Raw genomic sequence first — 24,167 nt, 5'->3', positions numbered from 1 at the left:
ATGGGGATTTGGGGGGTGGAAATGGGGGTTTGGGGGTGGAAATGGAAATTGGGGGGTGGGAATGGGGGTTTGGAGGGTGGGAATGGGGAATTGAGGGGTGGAAAGGGGGGTTTGGGGGGGGAAATGGGGGTTTGGGAGGGGGAAATGGGGGATTGGGGGGTGGAAATGGGGGTTTGGGGGTGGAAATGGGGGTTTGGAGGGGGGAATGGGGGTTTGGGGGGGGAATGGGGAATTGAGGGGTGGAAATGGGGGTTTGGGGGTGGAAAGGGGGGGTTGGAGGGGGGAATGGGGGTTTGGGGGGGGGAAATGGGGGTTTATGGGGTGGAAATGGGGGTTTGGCGGATGGAAATGGGGTTGGGGGGGAAATGGGGGTTTGGGGGGAAATGGGGATTGGGGGATGGAAATGGGGGTTGGGGGGGGAAATGGGGGTTGGGGGGGAAAGGGGGGTTTGGGGGGTGGAAATGGGGGTTTAGAGGGGGGAAATGGGGGAATTGGGGGGTGGAAAGGGGGGTTTGGGGGGGGGAAGGGGGGTTTGTGGGGGGGAAAGGGGGTTTTGGGGGGGGGAAATGGGGGTTTGGGGGTGGAAATGGGGGTTTGGGGGGATGGAAACGGGATTTTGGGGGTGGAAATGGGGGTTTGGGGGATGGAAATGGGGGTTTGGGGGGGAAATGGGGGTTTGGAGGGTGGAAATGGGGATTTGGGGGTGGAAAAGGGGGGTTTGGGGGGTGGAAATGGGGGTTTTGGGGGGGGAATGGGGGTTTGGGGGGTGGAAATGGGGGTTCGGGGGATGGAAATGGGGGTTTGGGGGGGGAAATGTGGGTTTGGGGGGGGGAAATGGGGGTTTGGGGGGGGAGAAATGGGGGTTTGGGGGTGGAAATGGGGGTTTGGGGGGTGGAAATGGGGGTTTGGGGGCGGGAAATGGGGAATTGAGGGGTGGAAATGGGGGTTTGGGGGGGGAAATGGGGAATTGAGGGGTGGAAATGGGGGTTTGGGGGGGAAATGGGGGTTTGGGGGGTGGAAATGGGGGTTTGGGGGGGGAAATGGGGGTTTGGGGGGTGGAAATGGGGGTTTGGGGGGTGGAAATAGGAAATGGGGGGTGGAAATGGGGGTTTGGGGGGTGGAAATGGGGATTGGGGGGTGGAAATGGGGTTTGGGGGTCAGGAAATGGGGGGAGATCCTCACCAAAGCCGTCCCCCTCGTCCAGGAAGTCCATCAGCGCTTCCACATACGCTTCCTCTGGGATTGGGGAAAGAGGAAGGGATCAATTCCCGCTCCCACGGGGAAAAACAGCTCCGGTTTGGGGTCTGGAACCAAAGGAGCTTTGGGCTGTGCCTCAGTTTCCCCCCAAAAGTGGGGGTTCTGGGGGGGGGATGGAAGTGGTACCGGGTTGGGGCCACGTGGGGCGATCCAGGAAGGCCGCGGCGCGGGAAAAGGTGCGGAGCGTGGGGTGCAGGAGGCGGCACAGGAAGCGGAAAAAGCCGGGGGACCCCTGGGGTTCACTCAGCTGAGGGGGGAGGGGTCAAAATAGGGGTTTGGGGGTGGAAATGGGGGTGGAAATGGGGTGGAGGGGGTGGAAATGGGGGTGGAAATGGGGTTTAGGGGTTGGAAATGGGGTGTGAGGGGTTGGAAATGGAGTTTGGGGGGGGTGGAAATGGGGTGTGGGGGTGGAAATGGGGTTGGAAATGGGGTGGAGGGGGTGGAAATGGGTTTGGAAATGGAGTTGGGGGTTGGAAATGGGGTCAGAAATGGAGTTGAGGGGGTGGAAATGGGGTGTAGGGGTGGAAATGGGGCTGGAAATGGGGTTCAGGGGGAGTGGAAATGGGGTTGAGGGGGTGGAAATGGAGTGTGGGGGGATGGAAGTGGGGCTTGGGGGGTTGGAAATGGGGTGGATGGGGTGGAAATGGGGTCGGAAATGGGGTTGAGGGGGTGGAAATGGGGTCGGAAATGGGGTTTAGGGGTTGGAAATGGGGTTGGAAATGGAGTTGAGGGGTGGAAATGGGGTTTGGGGGGGGTGGAAATGGGGTTTGGGGGGTGGAAATGGGGTGGAGGGGGTGGAAATGGGGGTGGAAATGGGGTTTGGGGGGTGGAAATGGGGTGAATGGGGTGGAAATGGGGCTGGAAATGGAGTTGGGGGTTGGAAATGGGGTGTGAGGGGATGGAAATGGGGTGTGGGGGGTGGAAATGGGGTGGAGGAGGTGGAAATGGGGTTTGGAGGGTGGAAATGGGATTGGAAATGGGGTTGGGGGCGATGGAAATGGGGTTTGGAGGGGGTGGAAATGGGGTGTGGGGGGTGGAAATGGGGTTGAGGGGGTGGAAATGGGTTTGGAAATGGAGTTGGGAGTTGGAAATGGGGTTCAGGGGGTCGGAAATGGGATTGGAAATGGAGTTGGGGGGTGGAAATGAGGTTGAGGGGATTGGAAATGGGGTTTGGGGGGGTGGAAATGGGGTGGAGGAGGTGGAAATGGGGTCGGAAATGGAGTTGGGGAGATGGAAATGGGGGGTGGGGGGTGGAAATGGGATTGGAAATGGGGTTGAGGGGGATGGAAATGGGTTCGATGGGGTGGAAATGGGGTTGGAAACGGAGTTGGGGGGTGGAAATGGGGTTGGAAATGGGGTTCAGGGGATGGAAATGGGGTTGGAAATGGGATGCTGGGGGTGGAAATGGGGTTTGGAGTGGGTGGAAGTGGCTTTGAGGGGTTGGAAATGGGGTGTGGGGGGTGGAAATGGGGTTGGAAATGGAGTTGGGGGTTGGAAAAGGGTTCGAGGGGGTGGAAATGGGGCTGGAAACGGAGTTGGGGGGGTGGAAATGTGGTTGGAAGTGGAGTTGGGGGTTGGAAATGGCGATTTGGGGGGATGGAAATGGGGTCAGAAATGGAGTTGGGGTTGGAAATGGGGTTTGAGGGGTTGGAAATGGGGTTGGAGGGTGGAAATGGGGTTCAGGGGGTGGAAATGGGTTTGGAAATGGAATTGGAAGGTGGAAATGGGGTGGAGGGAGTGGAAATGGGGTTGGAAATGGGGTTCAGGGGGAATGGAAATGGGGTTCGGGGGGCGGAAATGGGTTTGGAAGTGGGGTTTGGGGGTGGGAAGGGGATGTGCCGAAGGTTTGGGGTTACCCTGAAGCAGCGTTCGGGGGCCCCTCCGTCGCCGTCGCTGTCGCTGCGCTCTCCGCTCTCTCCGTCCCATTTCTCTCGGAACGACGGCGCCAAATCGCAGCGGCGCCGTTTGGGTTCCGTCTGTGGGAAAGAGAGCGACGACGCAGCGCTCCCCTCCCTCCTCCCAAGGGCACCACGTGGGGAAGAATCCGTCCCATCCCATCCATCCAATCCGATCCCATCCATCCCATCCCATCCAATCCAATCCAATCCAATCCAATCCAATCCATCCAACCCAATCCATCCAATCCCATCCCATCCAATCCAATCCAATCCAATCCCATCCAATCCAATCCATCCAATCCCATCCCATCCAATCCAATCCAATACAATCCATCCAATCCATCCAATCCAATCCAATCCATCCAATCCAATCCATCCAATCCCATCCAATCCAATCCAATCCAATACAATCCATCCAATCCAATCCAATCCATCCAATCCAATCCAATCCCATCCAATCCAATCCATCCAATCCCATCCCATCCAATCCCATCCCATCCAATCCAATCCAATCCAATCCATCCAATCCAATCCAATCCAATCCCATCCAATCCAATCCAATCCAATCCAATCCAATCCATCCAATCCAATCCAATCCATCCAATCCAATCCATCCAACCCAATCCAATCCATCCAATCCAATCCAATCCAATCCAATCCATCCAATCCCATCCAATCCAATCCATCCAATCCAATCCAATCCATCCAATCCAATCCATCCAACCCAATCCAATCCATCCAATCCAATCCAATCCAATCCAATCCATCCAATCCAATCCAATCCAATCCATCCCATCCCATCCAATCCAATCCCATCCAATCCAATCCAACCCAATCCAATCCAATCCAATCCATCCAATCCAATCCAATCCAATCCATCCCATCCCATCCAATCCAATCCCATCCAATCCCATCCAATCCAATCCAACCCAATCCAATCCAATCCAATCCAATCCATCCAATCCAATCCAATCCATCCCATCCCATCCAATCCAATCCAATCCAATCCATCCCATCCAATCCAATCCCATCCAATCCATCCAATCCAATCCAATCCAATCCAATCCAATCCATCCCATCCAATCCAATCCCATCCAATCCATCCAATCCAATCCAATCCAATCCATCCAATCCAATCCAATCCAATCCATCCCATCCCATCTAATCCAATCCATCCAATCCAATCCATCCAATCCAATCCAATCCCATCCAATCCAACCCAATCCAATCCAATCCAATCCATCCAATCCAATCCAATCCAATCCATCCAATCCAATCCCATCCAATCCCATCCAATCCAATCCAATCCAATCCAATCCATCCAATCCAATCCAATCCAATCCATCCAATCCCATCCAATCCAATCCATCCAATCCAATCCAATCCATCCAATCCAATCCATCCCATCCAACCCAATCCCATCCAATCCAATCCAATCCAATCCAATCCATCCAATCCAATCCCATCCAATGGAATCCCACCTCTTCCGGCTCCAGTATCCCGCAGAGCAGGAGCTTTTCCAGGACGTGGCGGCTCTGGAGCTCCGGCGGTTGACACGGCTGCCGGAGAGGAGGAGCGGTGTTGGGGAACAGTCGGAGAACCCTTCGGAAGCGGTGCTGGAGTCACCCCGTGTCCTACCTGGAGCCCCACGAGGGGCGTCGGCAGCAGCCGGAGCAGCTCCAGGATCTTCCGGTGGAGCTCCTTCTCACCCAGGATAACGGCGGAGACGGCGTCCGGAGAGGACGGCACCAACGGGAGAAGCTCCAACAGCGCCGCACGCACGGCACAGGCTGAGAGCACAGCCCGGAAGCGCCCATTCCAGACCCGGAAACACCCATTCCAGACCCGGAAACACCCATTCCAGACCCGGAAACACCCATTCCAGACCGGGATCGCCCATTCCAGACCGGAAGCGCCCATTCCAGACCCGGAAACACCCATTCCAGACCGGGATCGCCCATTCCAGACCGGAATCGCCCATTCCAGACCGGGATCGCCCATTCCAGCCCCGGAAACGCCCATTCCAGACCGGAATTGCCCATTCCAGACCCGGAATCGCCCATTCCAGACCCGGAATTGCCCATTCCAGCCCCGGAATGGCCCATTCCAGACCCGGAATTGCCCATTCCAGCCCCGGAATTGCCCATTCCAGACCCGGAATTGCCCATTCCAGACCGGAATCGCCCATTCCAGACCCGGAATCGCCCATTCCAGACCGGGATCGCCCATTCCAGACCCGGAATCGCCCATTCCAGCCCGGGATCGCCCATTCCAGCCCCGGAAACGCCCATTCCAGACCGGAATCGCCCATTCCAGACCCGGAGTCGCCCATTCCAGACCCGGAATCGCCCATTCCAGACCGGGATCGCCCATTCCAGACCCGGATCTGCCCATTCCAGACCCGGATCGCCCATTCCAGACCGGAATCACCAATTCCAGACCCGGAAGCGCCCATTCCAGACCGGAATCGCCCATTCCAGACCGGAATCGCCCATTCCAGAGCCGGAGTCGCCCATTCCAGACCCGGAATCGCCCATTCCAGACCCGGAGTCGCCCATTCCAGACCGGAATCACCCATTCCAGACCCGGAATCGCCCATTCCAGACCCGGAAACACCCATTCCAGACGCGGAATCACCCATTCCATCCCCGGAATCACCCATTCCATCCTCAGAATCACCAATTCCATCCCCAGAATTGCCCATTCCATCCCCGGAATCACCAATTCCACTCCTGGAATCGCCCATTTTTTCCCTGGAATCACCCATTCCATCTCCGGAATTGCCAATTCCATCCCTGGAATCGCCCATTCCACCCCCGGCATCACCAATTCCACCCCTGGAATTGCCCATTCCAATCCTGGAATTACCCATTCCATCCTTGGAATCAGCCATTCCATCTCCGGAATCCCCAATTCCACCCCTGGAATCACCCATCCCATGCCTGGAATTGCCCATTCCATCCCCAACATCACCCGTTCCATTCCCGGAATCACCGATTCCGCCCTCGTCCTCTCCCTCTCCGCCCTCGGCACCGCGGATTCCGCCGCCGCCGCCATCGTCTCCGCTTCGGTCCTCACCTCCCACGGCTTCGCTTCCGAAGACGGTGACGACGGCGTCGCTGTGGTATCCGAGTTCCCGGACGGCCTCCACGGAGTCGTCCGGGAGCACCAGAGCGTCTCCGAGGGCGGAGAGGCGCCGGAGGGCCACGCGGGGGCCGAGGAGGCCCAGGCTGTGCTCCAGCACCGCTCGGAGCCGCCCGGAGAAGCCGACGTCGCGCTGGCGCAGGAGGATCTCCTCCAGGAGCCACACAAAGTCCACCATCAGCCGCGAGAAGAGCACTCCCTGCACGGAGAGCCGGGAACGAACCCAACGGATGGACCGGAGGGGATGGAAAAAGGTCATGGAGAGCATCCAGTGCCACCTCAGCCACCGGAAGGGACGACTCCCGCTGGAGGAGGGGCTCCAAAGGTCCATCCAATGTGGCCATGAACCCCTCCAGGGGTGGAGAACCACCACCGCTCTGGATGAGCTCTTGGATTCATGGAGCCATGGAATGGTTTGGGTGGGAAGAGAACTCAAAGCCCATCCAGTTCCACCTCAACCATGGGAAGAGACATCTCCCACAGATGAGGGGCTCCAAAGGTCCATTGAACCCAACTCTGAACCCCTCCAGGGGTGGAGAACCACCACCGCTCTGGATGAGCTCTTGGATTCACGGAATGATGGAATGGTTTGGGTGGGAAGGAACCTTCAAGACAACCCAGTTCCACCTCAGCCATGGGAAGAGATGTCTCCCACTGGATGAGGGGCTCCAAAGGTCCATCCAATGTGGTCATGAACCTCTCCAGGGGTGGAGAACCACCACCGCTCTGGATGAGCTCTTGGATTCATGGAGTCATGGAATGGTTTGGGTTGGAAGGGGCTTTGGAGAGCATCCAGTTCCACCTCAGCCATGGGAAGGGACGTCTCCCACTGGAGGAGGGGCTCCAAAGGTCCATCGAACCCAACCTGGAACCCCTCCAGGGGTGGAGAACCACCACCGCTCTGGATGAGCTCTTGGATTCAAGGAATGATGAAATGGTTTAGGTTGGAAAATGACTTAGAGATCATCCAATTCCATCTCATCCATGGACATCTCTCTATGGATGAGGGGCTCCAAAGCTCCATTGAGTCCAAGCTGGAACCCCTCCAGGGATGAAGAACCACCACCGCTCTGGGCAACCTCTTGGATTCATGGAGTCATGGAATGGTTTGGGTGGGAAGGGACCTTCAAGACAACGCAGTTGCACCTCATCCATGGGCAGAGATGTCTTCTGCTGGATAAGAGGCTCCAAAGGTCCATTGAATCCAACCTGGAACCCCTCCAGGGATGGAGAACCACCACCACTGTGGATGAGCCGTTGGATTCATGGAATGATGGAATGGTTTGGGTTGGAAGAGACCTTAGAGATCATCCAGTCCCACCTCAGCCATGGACATCTCTCTATGGATGAGGGGCTCCAAAGCTCCATTGAACCCAACTTTGAAGCCCTCCAGGGATGGAGAACCACCACCACTGTGGATAACCTCTTGGATTCATGGAATGATGGAATGGTTTGGGTTGGAAGAGACCTTAGAGATCATCCAGTCCCACCTCAGCCATGGACATCTCTCATCCATGGACATCTCTCACTGGATGAGAGGTTCCAAAGCTCCATTGAACCCAACTTTGAACCCCTCCAGGGGTGGAGAACCACCACCGCTCTGGATGAGCTCTTGGATTCATGGAATGACGTTGGATTCATGGAGTCATGGAATGGTTTGGGTTGGAAGGGACCTTAAAGACAACCCAGTTCCACCTCATCCATGGGAAGAGATGTCTCCCACTGGATGAGGGGCTCCAAAGTTCCATCGAACCCAACCTCCAGGGGTGGAGAACCACCACCACCACTCTGGATGAGCTCTTGGATTCAAGGAATGATGGAATGGTTTAGGTTGGAAAATGACTTAGAGATCATCCAATTCCACCTCAGCCATGGACATCTCTCTATGGATGAGGGGCTCCAAAGGTCTATTGAGTCCAACCTGGAACCCCTCCAGGAGTGGAGAACCACCACCGCTCTGGATGAGCTCTTGGATTCATGGAGTGATGGAATGGTTTGGGTTGGAAGAGACCTTAGAGATCATCCAGTCCCACCTCAGCCATGGACATCTCTCACTGGATGAGAGGTTCCAAAGCTCCATTGAACCCAACTTTGAATCCCTCCAGGGGTGGAGAACCACCACCGCTGTGGATGAGCTCTTGGATTCATGGAATGATGGAATGGTTTGGGTGGGAAGGAACCTTAAAGATCATCCAGTTCCACCTCATCCATGGGAAGAGATGTCTTCTGCTGGAGGAGAGGCTCCAAAGCTCCATTGAACCCAACTTTGAAGCCCTCCAGGGATGGAGAACAACCACCGCTCTGGATGAGCCATTGGATTCATGGAGTCATGGAATGGTTTGGGTTGGAAGAGACCTTAGAGATCATCCAGGTCCACCTCAGCCATGGACATCTCTCATCCATGGACATCTCCCACTGGATGAGAGGTTCCAAAGGTCCATCGAACCCAACTTTGAACCCCTCCAGCGGTGGAGAACCACCACCGCTGTGGATGAGCTCTTGGATTCATGGAGTCATGGAATGGTTTGGGTTGGAAGGGACCTTCAAGACAACGCAGTTCCACCTCATCCATGGGAAGAGATGTCTCCCACTGGATCAGGGGCTCCAAAGCTCCATCAAATCCAACCGGGAACCCCTCCAGGGATGGAGAACCACCACCGCTCTGGATGAGCCATTGGATTCATGGAGTCATGGAATGATTTGGGTTGGAAGGGACCTTAGAGATCATCCAGTCCCACCTCAGCCATGGACACCTCTCTATGGATGAGGGGCTCCAAAGCTCCATTGAACCCAACTTTGAACCCCTCCAGGGGTGGAGAACCACCACCGCTCCGGATGAGCTCTTGGATTCATGGAGTGATGGAATGATTTGGGTGGGAAGGGACCCTAAAGCCTCACCTGGAGGTGTCTGTGGAGCAGCAGCGCCGCAGTGACCCCCACGGAGGAAATGGCGGAACAGGAAATGGCGTCTGTGGAGAGACGGAACGGACACCATGGGAGGGATAGACGGACAGAGGGACAGAGGGGACAGAGGGAGAGAGGGACAGAGGGACAGACGGACAGAGGGACAGAGGGACTGAGGGACAGAGGGAGAGAGGGACTGAGGGACAGAGGGACAGAGGGGACAGAGGGACAGACGGACAGAGGGGACAGAGGGACAGAGGGACAGAGGGACAGAGGGAGAGAGGGAGAGAGGGGACAGAGGGACAGAGGGACAGAGGGACAGAGGGACAGAGGGACAGAGGGGACAGAGGGACAGAGGGACAGAGGGACAGAGGGGACAGAGGGACAGAGGGAGAGAGGGGACAGAGGGACAGAAGGACAGAGGGACAGAGGGAGAGAGGGGACAGAAGGACAGAGGGACAGAGGGACAGAGGGGACAGAGGGACAGAGGGACAGAGGGAGAGAGGGACAGAGGGGACAGAAGGACAGAGGGACAGAGGGGACAGAGGGAGAGAGGGGACAGAGGGACAGAGGGGACAGAAGGACAGAGGGACAGAGGAACAGAGGGACAGAGGGACAGAGGGGACAGAGGGACAGAGGGGACAGAGGGACAGAGGGACAGAGGGAGAGAGGGACAGAGGGACAGAGGGGACAGAGGGACAGAGGGACAGAGGGACAGAGGGGACAGAGGGAGAGAGGGACAGAGGGACAGAGGGACAGAGGGACAGAGGGACAGAGGGGACAGAAGGACAGAGGGACAGAGGGACAGAGGGACAGAGGGACAGAGGGACAGAGGAGAGAGGGACAGAGGGACAGAGGGACAGAGGGACAGAGGGACAGAGGGGACAGAGGGAGAGAGGGACAGAGGGGACAGAAGGACAGAGGGACAGAGGGACAGAGTCACCGCAGAGGCAGTGGATTCCGATGGAGGTCTCCTCCGTCTCCTCCTGTTCCGCCCGGGGCGGTTCCGGAGCCGTTTGTCCGTCGGGAGCGGCGGCGCTGGAGAGGAGCGGATGAGATCGGAGCCGAAGGAGCGTCCGACGGTGCCACCGCCGTCGCTCACCCGAGGGCGGAGGGGAACCACAGCTCCTCCGGCGATGGCTCCGGGGGGAACGGCCGCAGCCGCGACACAAACTCCTGGGGAGGAAGGACGAGAATGGAGGTGGAGGTGCTCAGAGGTCCTCAGCACCGACCGAGTCGCTCCGAACCACCGGAATGTCCCAAAGGTGGGATCGGGGTCCCATGGGATCCGCAGGAGAGGAACGGATCCACTGGAGAAGAACGGATCTCCAGAGGAAGAATGGATCCTCCAGGGAACACCGATCCTCTGGAGAAGAACGGATCCACCAGAGAAGAGCGGATCTCCAGAGGAAGAATGGATCCTCCATGGAACACCGGATCCTCAGGAGAAGAACGGATCCACCAGGGAACAGCAGATCCTCAGGAGAAAAACGGATCCATCAGGGAACGGTGGATCCTCTGGAGAAGAAGGGATCCATCAGAGAACAGTGGATCCTCTGGAGAAGATCGGATCTCCAGAGGAAGAATGGATCCTCCAGGGAACAGTGGATCCTCAGGAGAAGAACGGATCTCCAGAGGAAGAATGGATCCACCAGGGAACAGTGGATCCTCAGGAGAGGAACGGATCCTCCATGGAACACCGCATCTCCCAGAGAAGAAGGGATCCATCAGAGAACAGTGGATCCTCTGGAGAAGAAGGGATCCTCCAGGGAACAATGGATCCTCTGGAGAAGAAGGGATCCATCAGGGAACGGTGGATCCTCAGGAGAAGAAGGGATCCATCAGGGAACAGTGGATCCTCTGGAGAAGAAGGGATCCATCAGGAAACAGTGGATCCTCAGGAGAAGAAGGGATCCATCAGGGAACGGTGGATCCTCAGGAGAAGAAGGGATCCATCAGGGAACAGTGGATCCTCTGGAGAAGATCAGATCTCCAGAAGAAGAATGGATCCTCCAGGGAACACCGGATCCTCAGGAGAAGAACACATCCTCCATGGAACACCAGGTGCCCCGGATCCCCTGGAGAACATCAGATCCTCTGGAGAAGAATGGATCCTCCAGGGAACCCCAAATCTCCAGGAGAAGAATGGATCCACCAGAGAACAGTGGACCCACTCGGGAAGATCAGATCTCCAGAAGAAGAACGGATCCTCCAGGGAACAACGGATCCTCAGGAGAAGAATGGATCCACCAGGGAACAGCGGATCCTCAGGAGAAGATCAGATCTCCAGAGGAAGAATGGATCCACCAGAACACCAAATCCTCAGGAGAGGAACGGATCCACTGGAGAAGAACGGATCTCCAGAAGAAGAATGGATCCTCCAGGGAACAGCGGATCCTCAGGAGAAGAACACATCCTCCATGGAACACCAGGTGCCCCGGATCCCCTGGGGAACATCAGATCCTCAGGAGAAGAGCGGATCCTCCAGGGAACAGCGGATCCACTGGAGAAGAACGGATCTCCAGAAGAAGGGATCCTCCATGGAACCCCGGATCCTCTGGAGAAGAACGGATCCTCCATGGAACCCCGGATCCTCAGGAGAGGAACGGATCCACCATGGAACCCCGGATCCTCAGGAGAAGAACGGATCCTCCATGGAACCCCGGATCCTCTGGAGAAGAACGGATCCTCCATGGAACCCCGGATCCTCTGGAGAAGAACGGATCCTCCATGGAACCCCGGATCCTCAGGAGAGGAACGGATCCACCATGGAACCCCGGATCCTCTGGAGAAGAACGGATCCTCCATGGAACCCCGGATCCTCCGGAGCAGAACGGATCCTCCATGGAACCCCGGATCCTCTGGAGAGGAACGGATCCTCCATGGAACCCCGGATCCTCAGGAGAAGAAGGGATCCTCCATGGAACCCCGGATCCTCTGGAGAAGAACGGATCCTCCATGGAACCCCGGATCCTCTGGAGAGGAATGGATCCACCATGGAACCCCGGATCCTCAGGAGAAGAACGGATCCTCCATGGAACCACGGATCCTCTGGAGAAGAACGGATCCACCATGGAACCCCGGATCCTCAGGAGAAGAACAGATCCTCCATGGAACCCCGGATCCTCCGGAGCGGAAGGGTCGTTGGCGGCCGTACCTTTAAGGAGAAGGGTTGAGCGAAGTCCACGCGGGCGCAGCCGAACCTCCTCCGGAGTGCGCGAGCGGCGGCTCCGACGCAGCCTCCGACGCCCAACGGCTGCGGAGACAACGACCGCCGCGGCGTCAACGAAGGGCACCGCCAAAACGCCCCCTCCCGACCCCCCCCCCGGCACTCACCGAGAGACCTTCTCCTCGGAAACCACCGGGAACGACGTCGTAGGAGATTCCCACCGGGACCAAAAGGACATCGGGAACGGCGCCGTCCCGTACGGCTCCGAGGACCATCGCCAACCACCGCCGCGCCCGCGCCGAGAGCCGCCGCCAGGCCGACGGCTCCTCCAGGAGGATCAGGAGGGGTTGGCGGCTCCTCAGCACCTCCTCCACGTACTGCGGACAATGGGGTGGGGGTGAGGACATCCGGTGGCGCCTCAGGAGCTTTTCCCTCTGGAGAAGCTGTGGTGGCATCTGGGAGGGGTTTGGAAGAGGTATTTCCATCTGGAGAAGCTCTGGTGGCATCTGGGAGGGGTTTGGAAGAGCTTTTCCATCTGGAGAAGCTGTGGTGACATCTGGGAGGGGTTTGGAGAAGCTCTGGTGGCATCTGGGAGGGGTTTGGAAGAGGTATTTCCCTCTGGAGAAGCTCTGGTGGCATCTGGGAAGGGTTTGGAAGAGGTATTTCCATCTGGAGAAGCTCTGGTGGCATCTGGGAGGGGTTTGGAAGAGGTATTTCCATCTGGAGAAGCTGTGGTGGCATCTGGGAGGGGTTTGGAAGAGGTATTTCCATCTGGAGAAGCTCTGGTGGCATCTGGGAGGGGTTTGGAAGAGGTATTTCCATCTGGAGAAGCTCTGGTGGCATCTGGGAGGGGTTTGGAAGAGGTATTTCCATCTGGAGAAGCTCTGGTGGCATCTGGGTGGGGTTTGGAAGAGGTATTTCCATCTGGAGAAGCTCTGGTGGCATCTGGGAGGGGTTTGGAAGAGGTATTTACCTCTGGAGAAGCTGTGGTGGCATCTGGGAGGGGTTTGGAAGAGGTATTTCCATCTGGAGAAGCTGTGGTGGCATCTGGGAGGGGTTTGGAAGAGCTTTTTCCCTCTGGAGAAGCTGTGGTGGCATCTGGGAGGGGTTTGGAAGAGCTTTTTCCCTCTGGAGAAGCTCTGGTGGCATCTGGGAGGGGTTTGGAAGAGGTATTTCCATCTGGAGAAGCTGTGGTGGCATCTGGGAGGGGTTTGGAAGAGGTATTTCCATCTGGAGAAGCTGTGGTGGCATCTGGGAGGGGTTTGGAAGAGGTATTTCCATCTGGGGAAGCTGTGGTGGCATCTGGGAGGGGTTTGGAAGAGCTTTTTCCATCTGGAGAAGCTGTGGTGGCATCTGGGAGGGGTTTGGAAGAGGTATTTCCATCTGGAGAAGCTCTGGTGGCATCTGGGAGGGGTTTGGAAGAGCTTTTTCCATCTGGAGAAGCTGTGGTGGCATCTGGGAGGGGTTTGGAAGAGGTATTTCCCTCTGGAGAAGCTCTGGTGGCATCTGGGAGGGGTTTGGAAGAGCTTTTTCCATCTGGAGAAGCTCTGGTGGCATCTGGGAGGGGTTTGGAAGAGCTTTTTCCCTCTGGGGAAGCTCTGGTGGCATCTGGGAGGGGTTTGGAAGAGGTATTTCCATCTGGAGAAGCTGTGGTGGCATCTGGGAGGGGTTTGGAGAAGCTCTGGTGGCATCTGGGCGGCGTCCGATGGCCCTTTCGGCGCTATATTTCCGCCGGAGGTGCATTTGGAAGCTTCTCCGGTGGTTCCTGAGGGCGTTCCCTCCTCCCATCGGGAGAGGAACCCAACGCTCTCCATCGGTTCCGGCGGTTGGAGAGCACCATAAGGGTCTCCCCTCACTCTCCTCAAGGCCAAAGGACCCCCAATGTCCTTCTCCGATCTCTCCTCCACCTCCGGACGCACTCCGGAGCCTCTCAACGTCCTTCTGGCGCTGAAGGACCCAAACCCGACGGCGGTGATGATCCCAACGGAGACTCCGATGGTTTCGTGGCCGACTCCACCTCACGGTGGATCCATCTCCACCTCCACATCCCCTTCCGGCACTTTCCAACCACCTCTGGAGCGCCGCTGTGCCCCAACGTCGCCGTTGGCTTTGGTGGACCCTCATCAGGTTGCTCTTCACCCATGGATCCATCATTTCAGACCCTTTTTGGGGTCTCCCAACCCTCCAGGAGATTCCCACATCCACCAAAAAGCCGGAATGGGACTCACCGCGGCCGCAACGGCGTCGGCGAGCGCTTCCTCCTCCTCTTTCCGCCTCTCCTCCTTCGGAGCCGGCAGGAAAACGGCTCCGAGACGTTTGAGGAAAGCTCTGGAGAAGAAGACGCCATCGTCGAGCGCTCAAACCGTTGAGCGAATCCATTGGGAATGGATTCCGGATGGAATTCCCGCCTTTACCGTAGGTTCCGGCTCCAAAGCCGCTCATCCGCCGCCACCCGGAGCGCTCCCATTCCCTGCGAGAAGACGACGAAGGAGAGGAGGAGTCCATCCAGTTGGGATCGGTGAGTGGAGAGGAAAACCAGCGGAGAATTGGACTGGAAAAGAGGGAAAAATGATGATTCCGATGGCAACGGAATGGCGGCGGCTCCGAGGATGGCATTCCGGGTTCCGTACCGTGGCGGTGGCCCTCAGCGCCGTCGCCGTCTGCCCGCGGTGCACCTGGAGGTTCACCAGGAGGCGGTTGAGGACCTTCAGGAGAATCCAATGGCAAAACCTACGGAGAGAAACGGGAACTGAGTCATTCCGCAGGGATCAAATTCCCGTTGGGAATGGAGTCTCGGCCTCAGTTTCCCCACATTGGGGCTCTTCGGCTCAACAGTCGCTTTCCGACGCTGCTCCGAAGCGAAGCTCCGTGAGAGGTGAGGAGAATTCTGGGATAGAGCATAAAATCAGGGATTGGGGTCTCCAAAGCCCATCCGGATCCGATCCGTGTGCCGAGGGGACACCTCCCGAGGGATGAGGGGCTCCGAATCCCATCCAACGTCTCCCGGAGCCCCTCCAGGGACGGAACAGCCACCGATTCCCTGGAAAAGCTCTTCCCAGGCCCCAACGCTCCTCCCGGCGATGGAATTCTTCATTCTCTGAAGTCCAAATCCGCGCTTCTCCGGTTCCTCTCCATCGCCAAAAACCATCGGAAAAGGCCTCTTCCCAACTTTCTTGGAGGCCCTTCAGGGTCAATCGAAGCCATCAGAGCGTTCCCTTCTCCATCGGAACAACCCCATCGCTCTCCGACTGTTCTCCCGCGGGAAGCGCTCCACTCGGATCATCTCCGGGTGCTCCTCTGGAGCCCTTCCAACAGCTCCGGCTCTTTCCTGAGGAATTCCAGAGCCGGAAACCATCCTCCGGAGGAGGCATCCCAAGAGAGGAACACAGCGATCCCGGTGTCTCCTCCCTCTCTCTCCAAAGGGATTGGGGTACCCTCATCCCAAAGGAATTCCGGTGTCTCTCCAAAGGGATTCCGGTGTCTCTCCAAAGGGATTTGGGTACCCCCATCCCAAAGGGATTCCGGTGTCTCTCCAGAGGGATCCGAGTACCCCCATCCCAAAGGGATTCCGGTGTCTCCAAAGGGATTTGGGTACCCTCATCCCAAAGAGATTCCGGTGTCTCTCCAAAGGGATTCCGGTGTTTCTCCAGAGGGATTTGGGTACCCCCATCCCAAAGGAATTCCGGTGTCTCTCCAAAGGGATTTGGGTACCCCCATCCCAAAGGGATTCCGGTGTCTCTCCAAAGGGATTCCGGTGTCTCTCCAAAGGGATTTGGGTACCCCCATCCCAAAGGGATTCCGGTGTCTCTCCAGAGGGATCCGAGTACCCCCATCCCAAAGGGATTCCGGTGTCTCCAAAGGGATTTGGGTACCCTCATCCCAAAGAGATTCCGGTGTCTCTCCAAAGGGATTCCGGTGTTTCTCCAGAGGGATTTGGGTACCCCCATCCCAAAGGAATTCCGGTGTCTCTCCAAAGGAATTCCAGGTACCCTCATCCCAAAGGAATTCCGGTGTCTCTCCAAAGGGATTTGGGTACCCCCATCCCAAAGGGATTCCGGTGTCTCTCCAGAGGAATTCCGGTGTCTCTCCAGAGGGATTTGGGTACCCCCATCCCAAAGGAATTCCGGTGTCTCTCCAGAGGGATTTGGGTACCCCCATCCCAAAGGGATTCCGGTGTCTCCAAAGGGATTCGGGTACCCTCATCCCAAAGAGATTCCGGTGTCTCTCCAAAGGGATTCCGGTGTCTCTCCAAAGGGATTCCGAGTACCCCCATCCCAAAGGGATTCCGGTGTCTCCTCTCTCCCAACATTTCCCACTCCGCCCTCTCCGAAGGGCTCTGTGCACTCTCCGCTGCCCCAAATCCCACCGGAAAGCAAAGGGACGTGGAACGATGGGATCGGGAATCTCCCAGTGGGGCACTGGGATCGCTCCCGCAGGAGGTGGGAGAGCTTTGGGAAGGAGAATCCATCGCCATTCCCGGTTTTTCCCCACGAACCTGAGGAGGAAGAAGGAGAGCGGAGAGTGGATTTCAGCCAAGAGCTCCATGACTTTCTCCTTCCAACGCCGCTGGGAATCGTTGTCCCCTCCGGAAGCAAAGGATCGTCCGGAAGTGATCTCCCGAATCCTGGAAAAAGGGATGGAATTGGGATCCAAAGGGTAATCGGAGCTCTCAGCCCTCAAACCGGAGCCGTCACCGCTCCTCCGGGATGGGATCAAAGGGATCAATTTGGGTATCGGAGATCCTCCGGATGCGCTCCGGTGGTTCCCATTTACCTTCTGCTGTTCCAGATCCGCTCCGGGAGATCTTGGGATACATCAACGGGAATTTTCCATCCGGAGACAGCGATTAAACCACAAATCCTTCGGACCAACCACCCGCGATATCTGCCGGAAGGGATGGGATGGGATGGGATGGGATGGGATGGGATGGGATGGGATGGGATGGGATGGATGGGATGGGATGGGATGGGATGGATGGGATGGGATGGGATGGGATGGGATGGGATGGGATGGGATGGATGGGATGGGATGGGATGGATGGGATGGGATGGATGGGATGGGATGGGATGGGATGGGATGGGATGGGATGGATGGGATGGATGGGATGGGATGGATGGGATGGGATGGGATGGGATGGGATGGGATGGATGGGATGGGATGGATGGGATGGGATGGGATGGGATGGGATGGGATGGGATGGATGGGATGGATGGGATGGGATGGATGGGATGGGATGGGATGGGATGGGATGGGATGGATGGGATGGGATGGGATGGATGGGATGGGATGGATGGGATGGGATGGGATGGGATGGGATGGGATGGGATGGATGGGATGGATGGGATGGGATGGATGGGATGGGATGGGATGGGATGGGATGGGATGGATGGGATGGATGGGATGGATGGGATGGGATGGATGGGATGGGATGGGATGGGATGGGATGGGATGGATGGGATGGGATGGGATGGATGGGATGGGATGGGATGGGATGGGATGGGATGGATGGGATGGGATGGGATGGGATGGGATGGGATGGGATGGGATGGATGGGATGGATGGGATGGGATGGATGGGATGGGATGGGATGGGATGGGATGGGATGGGATGGATGGGATGGGATGGATGGGATGGGATGGGATGGGATGGGATGGATGGGATGGGATGGATGGGATGGGATGGGATGGATGGGATGGGATGGATGGGATGGGATGGATGGGATGGGATGGGATGGGAGGGGATGGGATGGGATGGAGGGGATGGGATGGGATGGATGGGATGGGATGGGATGGGATGGGATGGATGGGATGGGATGGATGGGATGGATGGGATGGATGGGATGGGATGGGATGGGATGGGATGGATGGGATGGGATGGGAGGGATGGGATGGGATGGGATGGATGGGATGGGATGGGATGGGATGGGATGGGATGGATGGGATGGGATGGGATGGGATGGGATGGGATGGGATGGGATGGATGGGATGGGATGGATGGGATGGGATGGGATGGGATGGGATGGATGGGATGGGATGGATGGGATGGGATGGGATGGATGGGATGGGATGGATGGGATGGGATGGGATGGGATGGGATGGGATGGATGGGATGGATGGGATGGGATGGATGGGATGGGATGGGATGGGATGGGATGGGATGGATGGGATGGGATGGATGGGATGGGATGGGATGGGATGGGATGGATGGGATGGGATGGGATGGGATGGGATGGGATGGATGGGATGGGATGGATGGGATGGGATGGGATGGGATGGGATGGGATGGATGGGATGGATGGGATGGGATGGATGGGATGGGATGGGATGGGATGGGATGGGATGGATGGGATGGGATGGATGGGATGGGATGGGATGGGATGGGATGGATGGGATGGATGGGATGGGATGGATGGGATGGGATGGGATGGGATGGGATGGGATGGGATGGATGGGATGGGATGGATGGGATGGGATGGGATGGGATGGATGGGATGGGATGGATGGGATGGGATGGATGGGATGGGATGGATGGGATGGGATGGATGGGATGGGATGGGATGGGATGGGATGGGATGGATGGGATGGGATGGATGGGATGGGATGGGATGGGATGGGATGGATGGGATGGGATGGGATGGATGGGATGGGATGGGATGGGATGGATGGGATGGATGGGATGGGATGGGATGGGATGGGATGGGATGGATGGGATGGGATGGATGGGATGGATGGGATGGATGGGATGGGATGGGATGGGATGGGATGGATGGGATGGGATGGGAGGGATGGGATGGGATGGGATGGATGGGATGGGATGGGATGGGATGGGATGGATGGGATGGGATGGGATGGGATGGGATGGGATGGGATGGGATGGATGGGATGGGATGGATGGGATGGGATGGGATGGGATGGGATGGATGGGATGGGATGGATGGGATGGGATGGGATGGGATGGGATGGGATGGATGGGATGGATGGGATGGGATGGATGGGATGGGATGGGATGGGATGGGATGGGATGGATGGGATGGGATGGATGGGATGGGATGGGATGGGATGGGATGGATGGGATGGGATGGATGGGATGGGATGGGATGGATGGGATGGGATGGATGGGATGGGATGGATGGGATGGGATGGGATGGGATGGGATGGGATGGGATGGGATGGATGGGATGGGATGGGATGGATGGGATGGGATGGATGGGATGGGATGGGATGGATGGGATGGGATGGGATGGATGGGATGGATGGGATGGGATGGGATGGGATGGGATGGGATGGATGGGATGGGATGGATGGGATGGGATGGGAGGGATGGGATGGGATGGGATGGATGGGATGGATGGGATGGGATGGGATGGGATGGATGGGATGGGAGGGATGGGATGGATGGGATGGATGGGATGGGATGGGATGGGATGGGATGGATGGGATGGGATGGGAGGGATGGGATGGGATGGGATGGATGGGATGGGATGGGATGGGATGGGATGGATGGGATGGGATGGGATGGGATGGATGGGATGGGATGGGAGGGATGGGATGGATGGGATGGGATGGGATGGGATGGATGGGATGGGATGGGATGGGATGGATGGGATGGGATGGGAGGGATGGGATGGATGGGATGGGATGGGAGGGATGGGATGGGATGGGATGGATGGGATGGGATGGATGGGATGGGATGGGATGGATGGGATGGGATGGGATGGGATGGGATGGGATGGGATGGATGGGATGGGATGGGAGGGATGGGATGGGATGGGATGGATGGGATGGGATGGGATGGATGGGATGGGATGGGATGGGATGGGATGGGATGGATGGGATGGGATGGGATGGGATGGGATGGGATCCCGGATGGAGCTCTGGAGGGACAATTCCGGTCACGGATCTCCATCCGGACATCGCGATGTTGACCCTCCGGATACGATCGCTCCATGATTTTAATGACCATCACTCCGGGTTGGGATAATTAAGGAGGAAAAGTTGATGGAGAAGCGTCTCCGGGAGCGGTGGGAGAAGGGCTTTCCGGAGGGATTGGGACCGTACGGAGAAGAAAAGTGGGAAAAAGAAGGGTTATCCCAATGTTTTGTGCTCCCGAACTCATTCCGTCCTCACCGGGTGTTCTCCTCCGTCACTCGGAGAGCGTCGCGGAAGCCGAGAGAGCCCAAATCCGCGCGGTAGAAGTCCTCCTGGAAGGGAAAAGTGGGATCAGCGCTGAGGGGAGGAGGTTCGGAGCCGCGAGAACCTCCGGATGGGAACAGCCCTGAGCTCCGCGTCCCGGAATTGAGGGAATGACGGACGGGATCGGTTGGAAAAGACCTTTGAGGTGATGCAGTCCGAACTCATGGGACAACTACGGAGCGATCCCGGAGCTCCGCAGCTCCCAAACATTGACCGTCGGCAGAGATGGGGACTCCACCACCTCCAGGGAGTCCTCCATGGATCCTCCGTCCATGGATCCATCCAGGGATCCTCCTCCCTCCATCCATGGATCCCTCTGCAGATCCTCCTCCCTCCATCCATGGATCCTCCATCCACGGATCCTCCTCCCTCCATCCATGGATCCCTCTGCAGATCCTCCATCCATGGATCCATCCATGGACCCTCCTCCCTCCATCCATGGATCCTCCTCCCTCCATCCATGGATCCTCCTCCCTCCATCCATGGACCCTCCACGGATCCTCCATCCATGGAACCATCCATGGATCCTCCATCCATGGATCCATCCATGGACCCTCCTCCCTCCATCCATGGATCCATCCACGGATCCTCCTCCCTCCATCCATGGATCCATCCATGGATCCTCCTCCCTCCATCCATGGATCCATCCATGGATCCTCCATCCATGGATCCATCCATGGATCCTCCTCCCTCCATCCTTGGATCCTCCTCCCTCCATCCATGGACCCTCCTCCCTCCATCCACGGATCCTCCATCCATGGATCCCTCCCCGGATCCCCCGTTCCGTCCCCTCCTGCATTCCGGAGGTTCTCACGGAGCTCCTCCGGGCGCAGTTCTCGCAGCTCCTCGGCAGCGTCGGACGTCGTTTCCTCAGGAATGGAATAAAGATTCCGATCTTCTGCCCCGAATCGGAGACCCAAAGGAGCATCTGCGGAGGGGGGAATGCGCCCCACAGCGCTATGGGGCACAGTGGGGGGAATGCGCCCCACAGCGCTATGGGGCACAGTGGGGGGAATGCGCCCCACAGCGCTATGGGGCACAATGGGGGGAATGCGCCCCACAGCGCTATGGGGCACAGTGGGGGGAATGCGCCCCACAGCGCTATGGGGCACAGTGGGGGGAATGCGCCCCACAGCCGCTATGGGGCACAGTGGGGGGAATGCGCCCCACATCCGCTATGGGGCACAGTGGGGGGAATGCGCCCCACATCCGCTATGGGGCACAGTGGGGGGAATGCGCCCCACAGCGCTATGGGGCACAGTGGGGGGAATGCGCCCCACAGCGCTATGGGGCACAATGGGGGGAATGCGCCCCACAGCGCTATGGGGCACAGTGGGGGGAATGCGCCCCACAGCGCTATGGGGCACAATGGGGGGAATCTGCCCCACAGCGCTATGGGGCACAATGGGGGGAATGCGCCCCACAGCGCTATGGGGCACAGTGGGGGGAATGCGCCCCACAGCCGCTATGGGGCACAATGGGGGGAATGCGCCCCACAGCGCTATGGGGCACAGTGGGGGGAATGCGCCCCACAGCCGCTATGGGGCACAGTGGGGGGAATGCGCCCCACAGCGCTATGGGGCACAATGGGGGGAATGCGCCCCACAGCGCTATGGGGCACAATGGGGGGAATCTGCCATAAGTGGGGGGTCAGTGCCCCACAGGCCCCATAAGTGGTGTTGCTGCCCCATAAGTGGTGTTGCTGCCCCATAAGTGGGAGTCGGTGCCCCATAAGTGGGGGTTGGTGCCGCATGGGCCCCATAAGTTGGGGGTCACACCCCACAGCCCCATTGGCCCCATAAGTGGAGGGTCGGTGACCCATAAGTTGGAGCCCCACAGCTCCTATCAGCCCCATAAGTGAGGGGGTGCTACTGCCCCATAAGTGGAGGCTTGTGCCCCACAGCCCCATATGCCCCACAAGTGTGGGTTGGTGCCCCACAGGACCCATAAGTGGGGGGGTCAGTGCCCCACAGGCCCCATAAATGTGGGACTGGTGCCCCATAAGTGGGGGTCGGTGCCCCACAAGTGAGGAGTTGGTGCCCCATAAGTGGAGGGCTGGTGCCCCATAAGTGGGGATCAGTGCCCCATAAGTGTGGGGCTGCTGCCCCATAAGTGGAGGGGGTTGGAGCCCACAAGCCCCATAAGTGGGTGGTCGGTGCCCCACAAGTCCCTATAGGCCCCATAAGTGGGTTCTGTGCCCCATAAGTGAGGATTTGGTGCCCCATAAGTGGGGGTTGGTGCCCCATAAGTGGGGGTCTGTGCCCCATAAGTGAGGATTTGGTGCCCCATAAGTGGGGGTTGGTGCCCCACAAGTGGGGGGCTGGAGCCCCATAAGTAGGGGGTCAGTGCCCCACAGCTCCCATCGGCCCCATAAGTGGGGGGTTGCAGCCACACAGCCCCCTAAGTGGGGGGGTTGTGCCCCATAAGTGGAGGGTTGGTGCCCCATAAGTGTGGGGCTGGTGCCCCACAGTCCCCGTATGCCCCATAAGTTGGGGGTCACACCCCACAGCCCCATAAGTGGGGGTCGGTGCCCCACAAGTGTGAGGCTTCTGCCCCATAAGTGTGGGGCTGGTACCCCACAGCCCCCATAAGTGGGGGTCTGTGACCCATAAGTGGGGGGTGCTGCCCCACAAGTGAGGGGTTGGTGCCCCATAAGTGGGGGCTGGTGTCCCACAGCCCCCATATGCCCCATAAGTGGGGGTCGGCGCCCCATAAGTGTGGGACTGCTGCCCCATAAGTGGGGGGGGTTGGAGCCCATAAGCCCCATAAGTGGGTGGTTGGTGCCCCACGAGTCCCTATAGACCCCATAAGTGGGGGTCTGTGCCCCATAAGTGGGGGTCTGTGCCCCATAAGTGAGGAGTCGGTGCCCCATAAGTGAGGGGTCTGTGCCCCATAAGGGGGGGGGCTGTGCCCCATAAGCAGAGGGATCTGTGCCCCATAAGTGAGGGGTCTGTGCCCCATAAGTGAGGGGTCGGTGCCCCATAAGTGAGGGTCTGTGCCCCATAAGTGGTGAGTCTGTGCCCCATAAGCGGAGGGATCTGTGCCCCATAAGTGAGGGGTCTGTGCCCCATAAGCAGAGGGGTCTGTGCCCCATAAGTGGGGGGTCTGTGCCCCATAAGCAGAGGGGTCTGTGCCCCATAAGTGAGGGGTCGGTGCCCCATAAGTGAGGGGTCGGTGCCCCATAAGCAGAGGGGTCTGTGCCCCATAAGTGAGGGGTCGGTGCCCCATAAGTGGTGGGTCGGTGCCCCATAAGCGGAGGGGTCGGTGCCCCACAAGTGGAGGCTCTGTGCCCCATAAGTGAGGGTTCGGTGCCCCATAAGTGGGGGTTTGTGCCCCATAAGTGAGGAGTTGCTGCCCCATAAGTGAGGGGTCTGTGCCCCATAAGTGGGGGTTCGCTGCCCCATAAGTGTCCCCACAAGTTGGGGCTCACTCCCCACTCCCCCCACCCCATAAGTGGGGGTGCAGTGCCCCATAAGTGTGGGGCAGTGCCCCATAAGGGCCGCTGTGGGTCTCTCACCTTTTCCCGCCTCAAATCCCGCTCCGAAGGGACCGCAGAGAGACCCACAATGCACCGCGGGGGGAGGGGCATTGGGGGAGGGGCAC

General features: G+C 58.1%; 1 protein-coding gene across 7 annotated transcripts in view; it reads right to left on the bottom strand.

The window, feature by feature from the left end:
• The window catches only part of GPAT2 (glycerol-3-phosphate acyltransferase 2, mitochondrial), a 25,202-nt gene extending 1,035 nt beyond the window's left edge, over nt 1–24,167 (bottom strand). For 3 of the 7 annotated variants that reach the window (XR_008447182.1, XM_054049580.1, XM_054049581.1), the window contains exons 1-18: nt 24,082–24,167; nt 21,379–21,492; nt 20,499–20,572; nt 17,146–17,256; nt 16,868–16,996; nt 15,003–15,102; nt 14,787–14,923; nt 14,601–14,700; nt 12,540–12,749; nt 12,361–12,459; nt 10,306–10,379; nt 10,147–10,241; nt 9,198–9,268; nt 6,234–6,498; nt 4,794–4,945; nt 4,637–4,714; nt 3,114–3,233; nt 1,183–1,236 (exon numbers count right to left, since the gene is read on the bottom strand). Coding sequence is in view for 5 of the 7 variants with exons in the window: in XM_054049580.1 (XP_053905555.1) it covers nt 1,213–1,236; nt 3,114–3,233; nt 4,637–4,714; nt 4,794–4,945; nt 6,234–6,498; nt 9,198–9,268; nt 10,147–10,241; nt 10,306–10,379; nt 12,361–12,459; nt 12,540–12,749; nt 14,601–14,700; nt 14,787–14,923; nt 15,003–15,102; nt 16,868–16,996; nt 17,146–17,256; nt 20,499–20,572; nt 21,379–21,492; nt 24,082–24,153 (2,025 nt within the window). In the remaining 2 variants the exon portion in view is untranslated. Of the gene's footprint in view, nt 1–1,182; nt 1,237–1,383; nt 1,505–3,113; nt 3,234–4,636; nt 4,758–4,793; nt 4,946–6,233; nt 6,499–9,197; nt 9,269–10,146; nt 10,242–10,305; nt 10,380–12,360; nt 12,460–12,539; nt 12,750–14,600; nt 14,701–14,786; nt 14,924–15,002; nt 15,103–16,867; nt 16,997–17,145; nt 17,257–20,498; nt 20,573–21,378; nt 21,493–24,081 lie in introns of those variants that run through there. The other 4 variants (XM_054049578.1, XM_054049579.1, XM_054049577.1 and 1 more) reach the window with 3 other exon arrangements.

This window comes from Cuculus canorus, chromosome 26 (assembly GCF_017976375.1).
Source record: "Cuculus canorus isolate bCucCan1 chromosome 26, bCucCan1.pri, whole genome shotgun sequence".
Lineage (NCBI taxonomy): Eukaryota > Metazoa > Chordata > Aves > Cuculiformes > Cuculidae > Cuculus > Cuculus canorus.
Note: the sequence above shows the minus strand (reverse complement) of the source record. Positions and strands in the feature narration are given on the sequence as shown.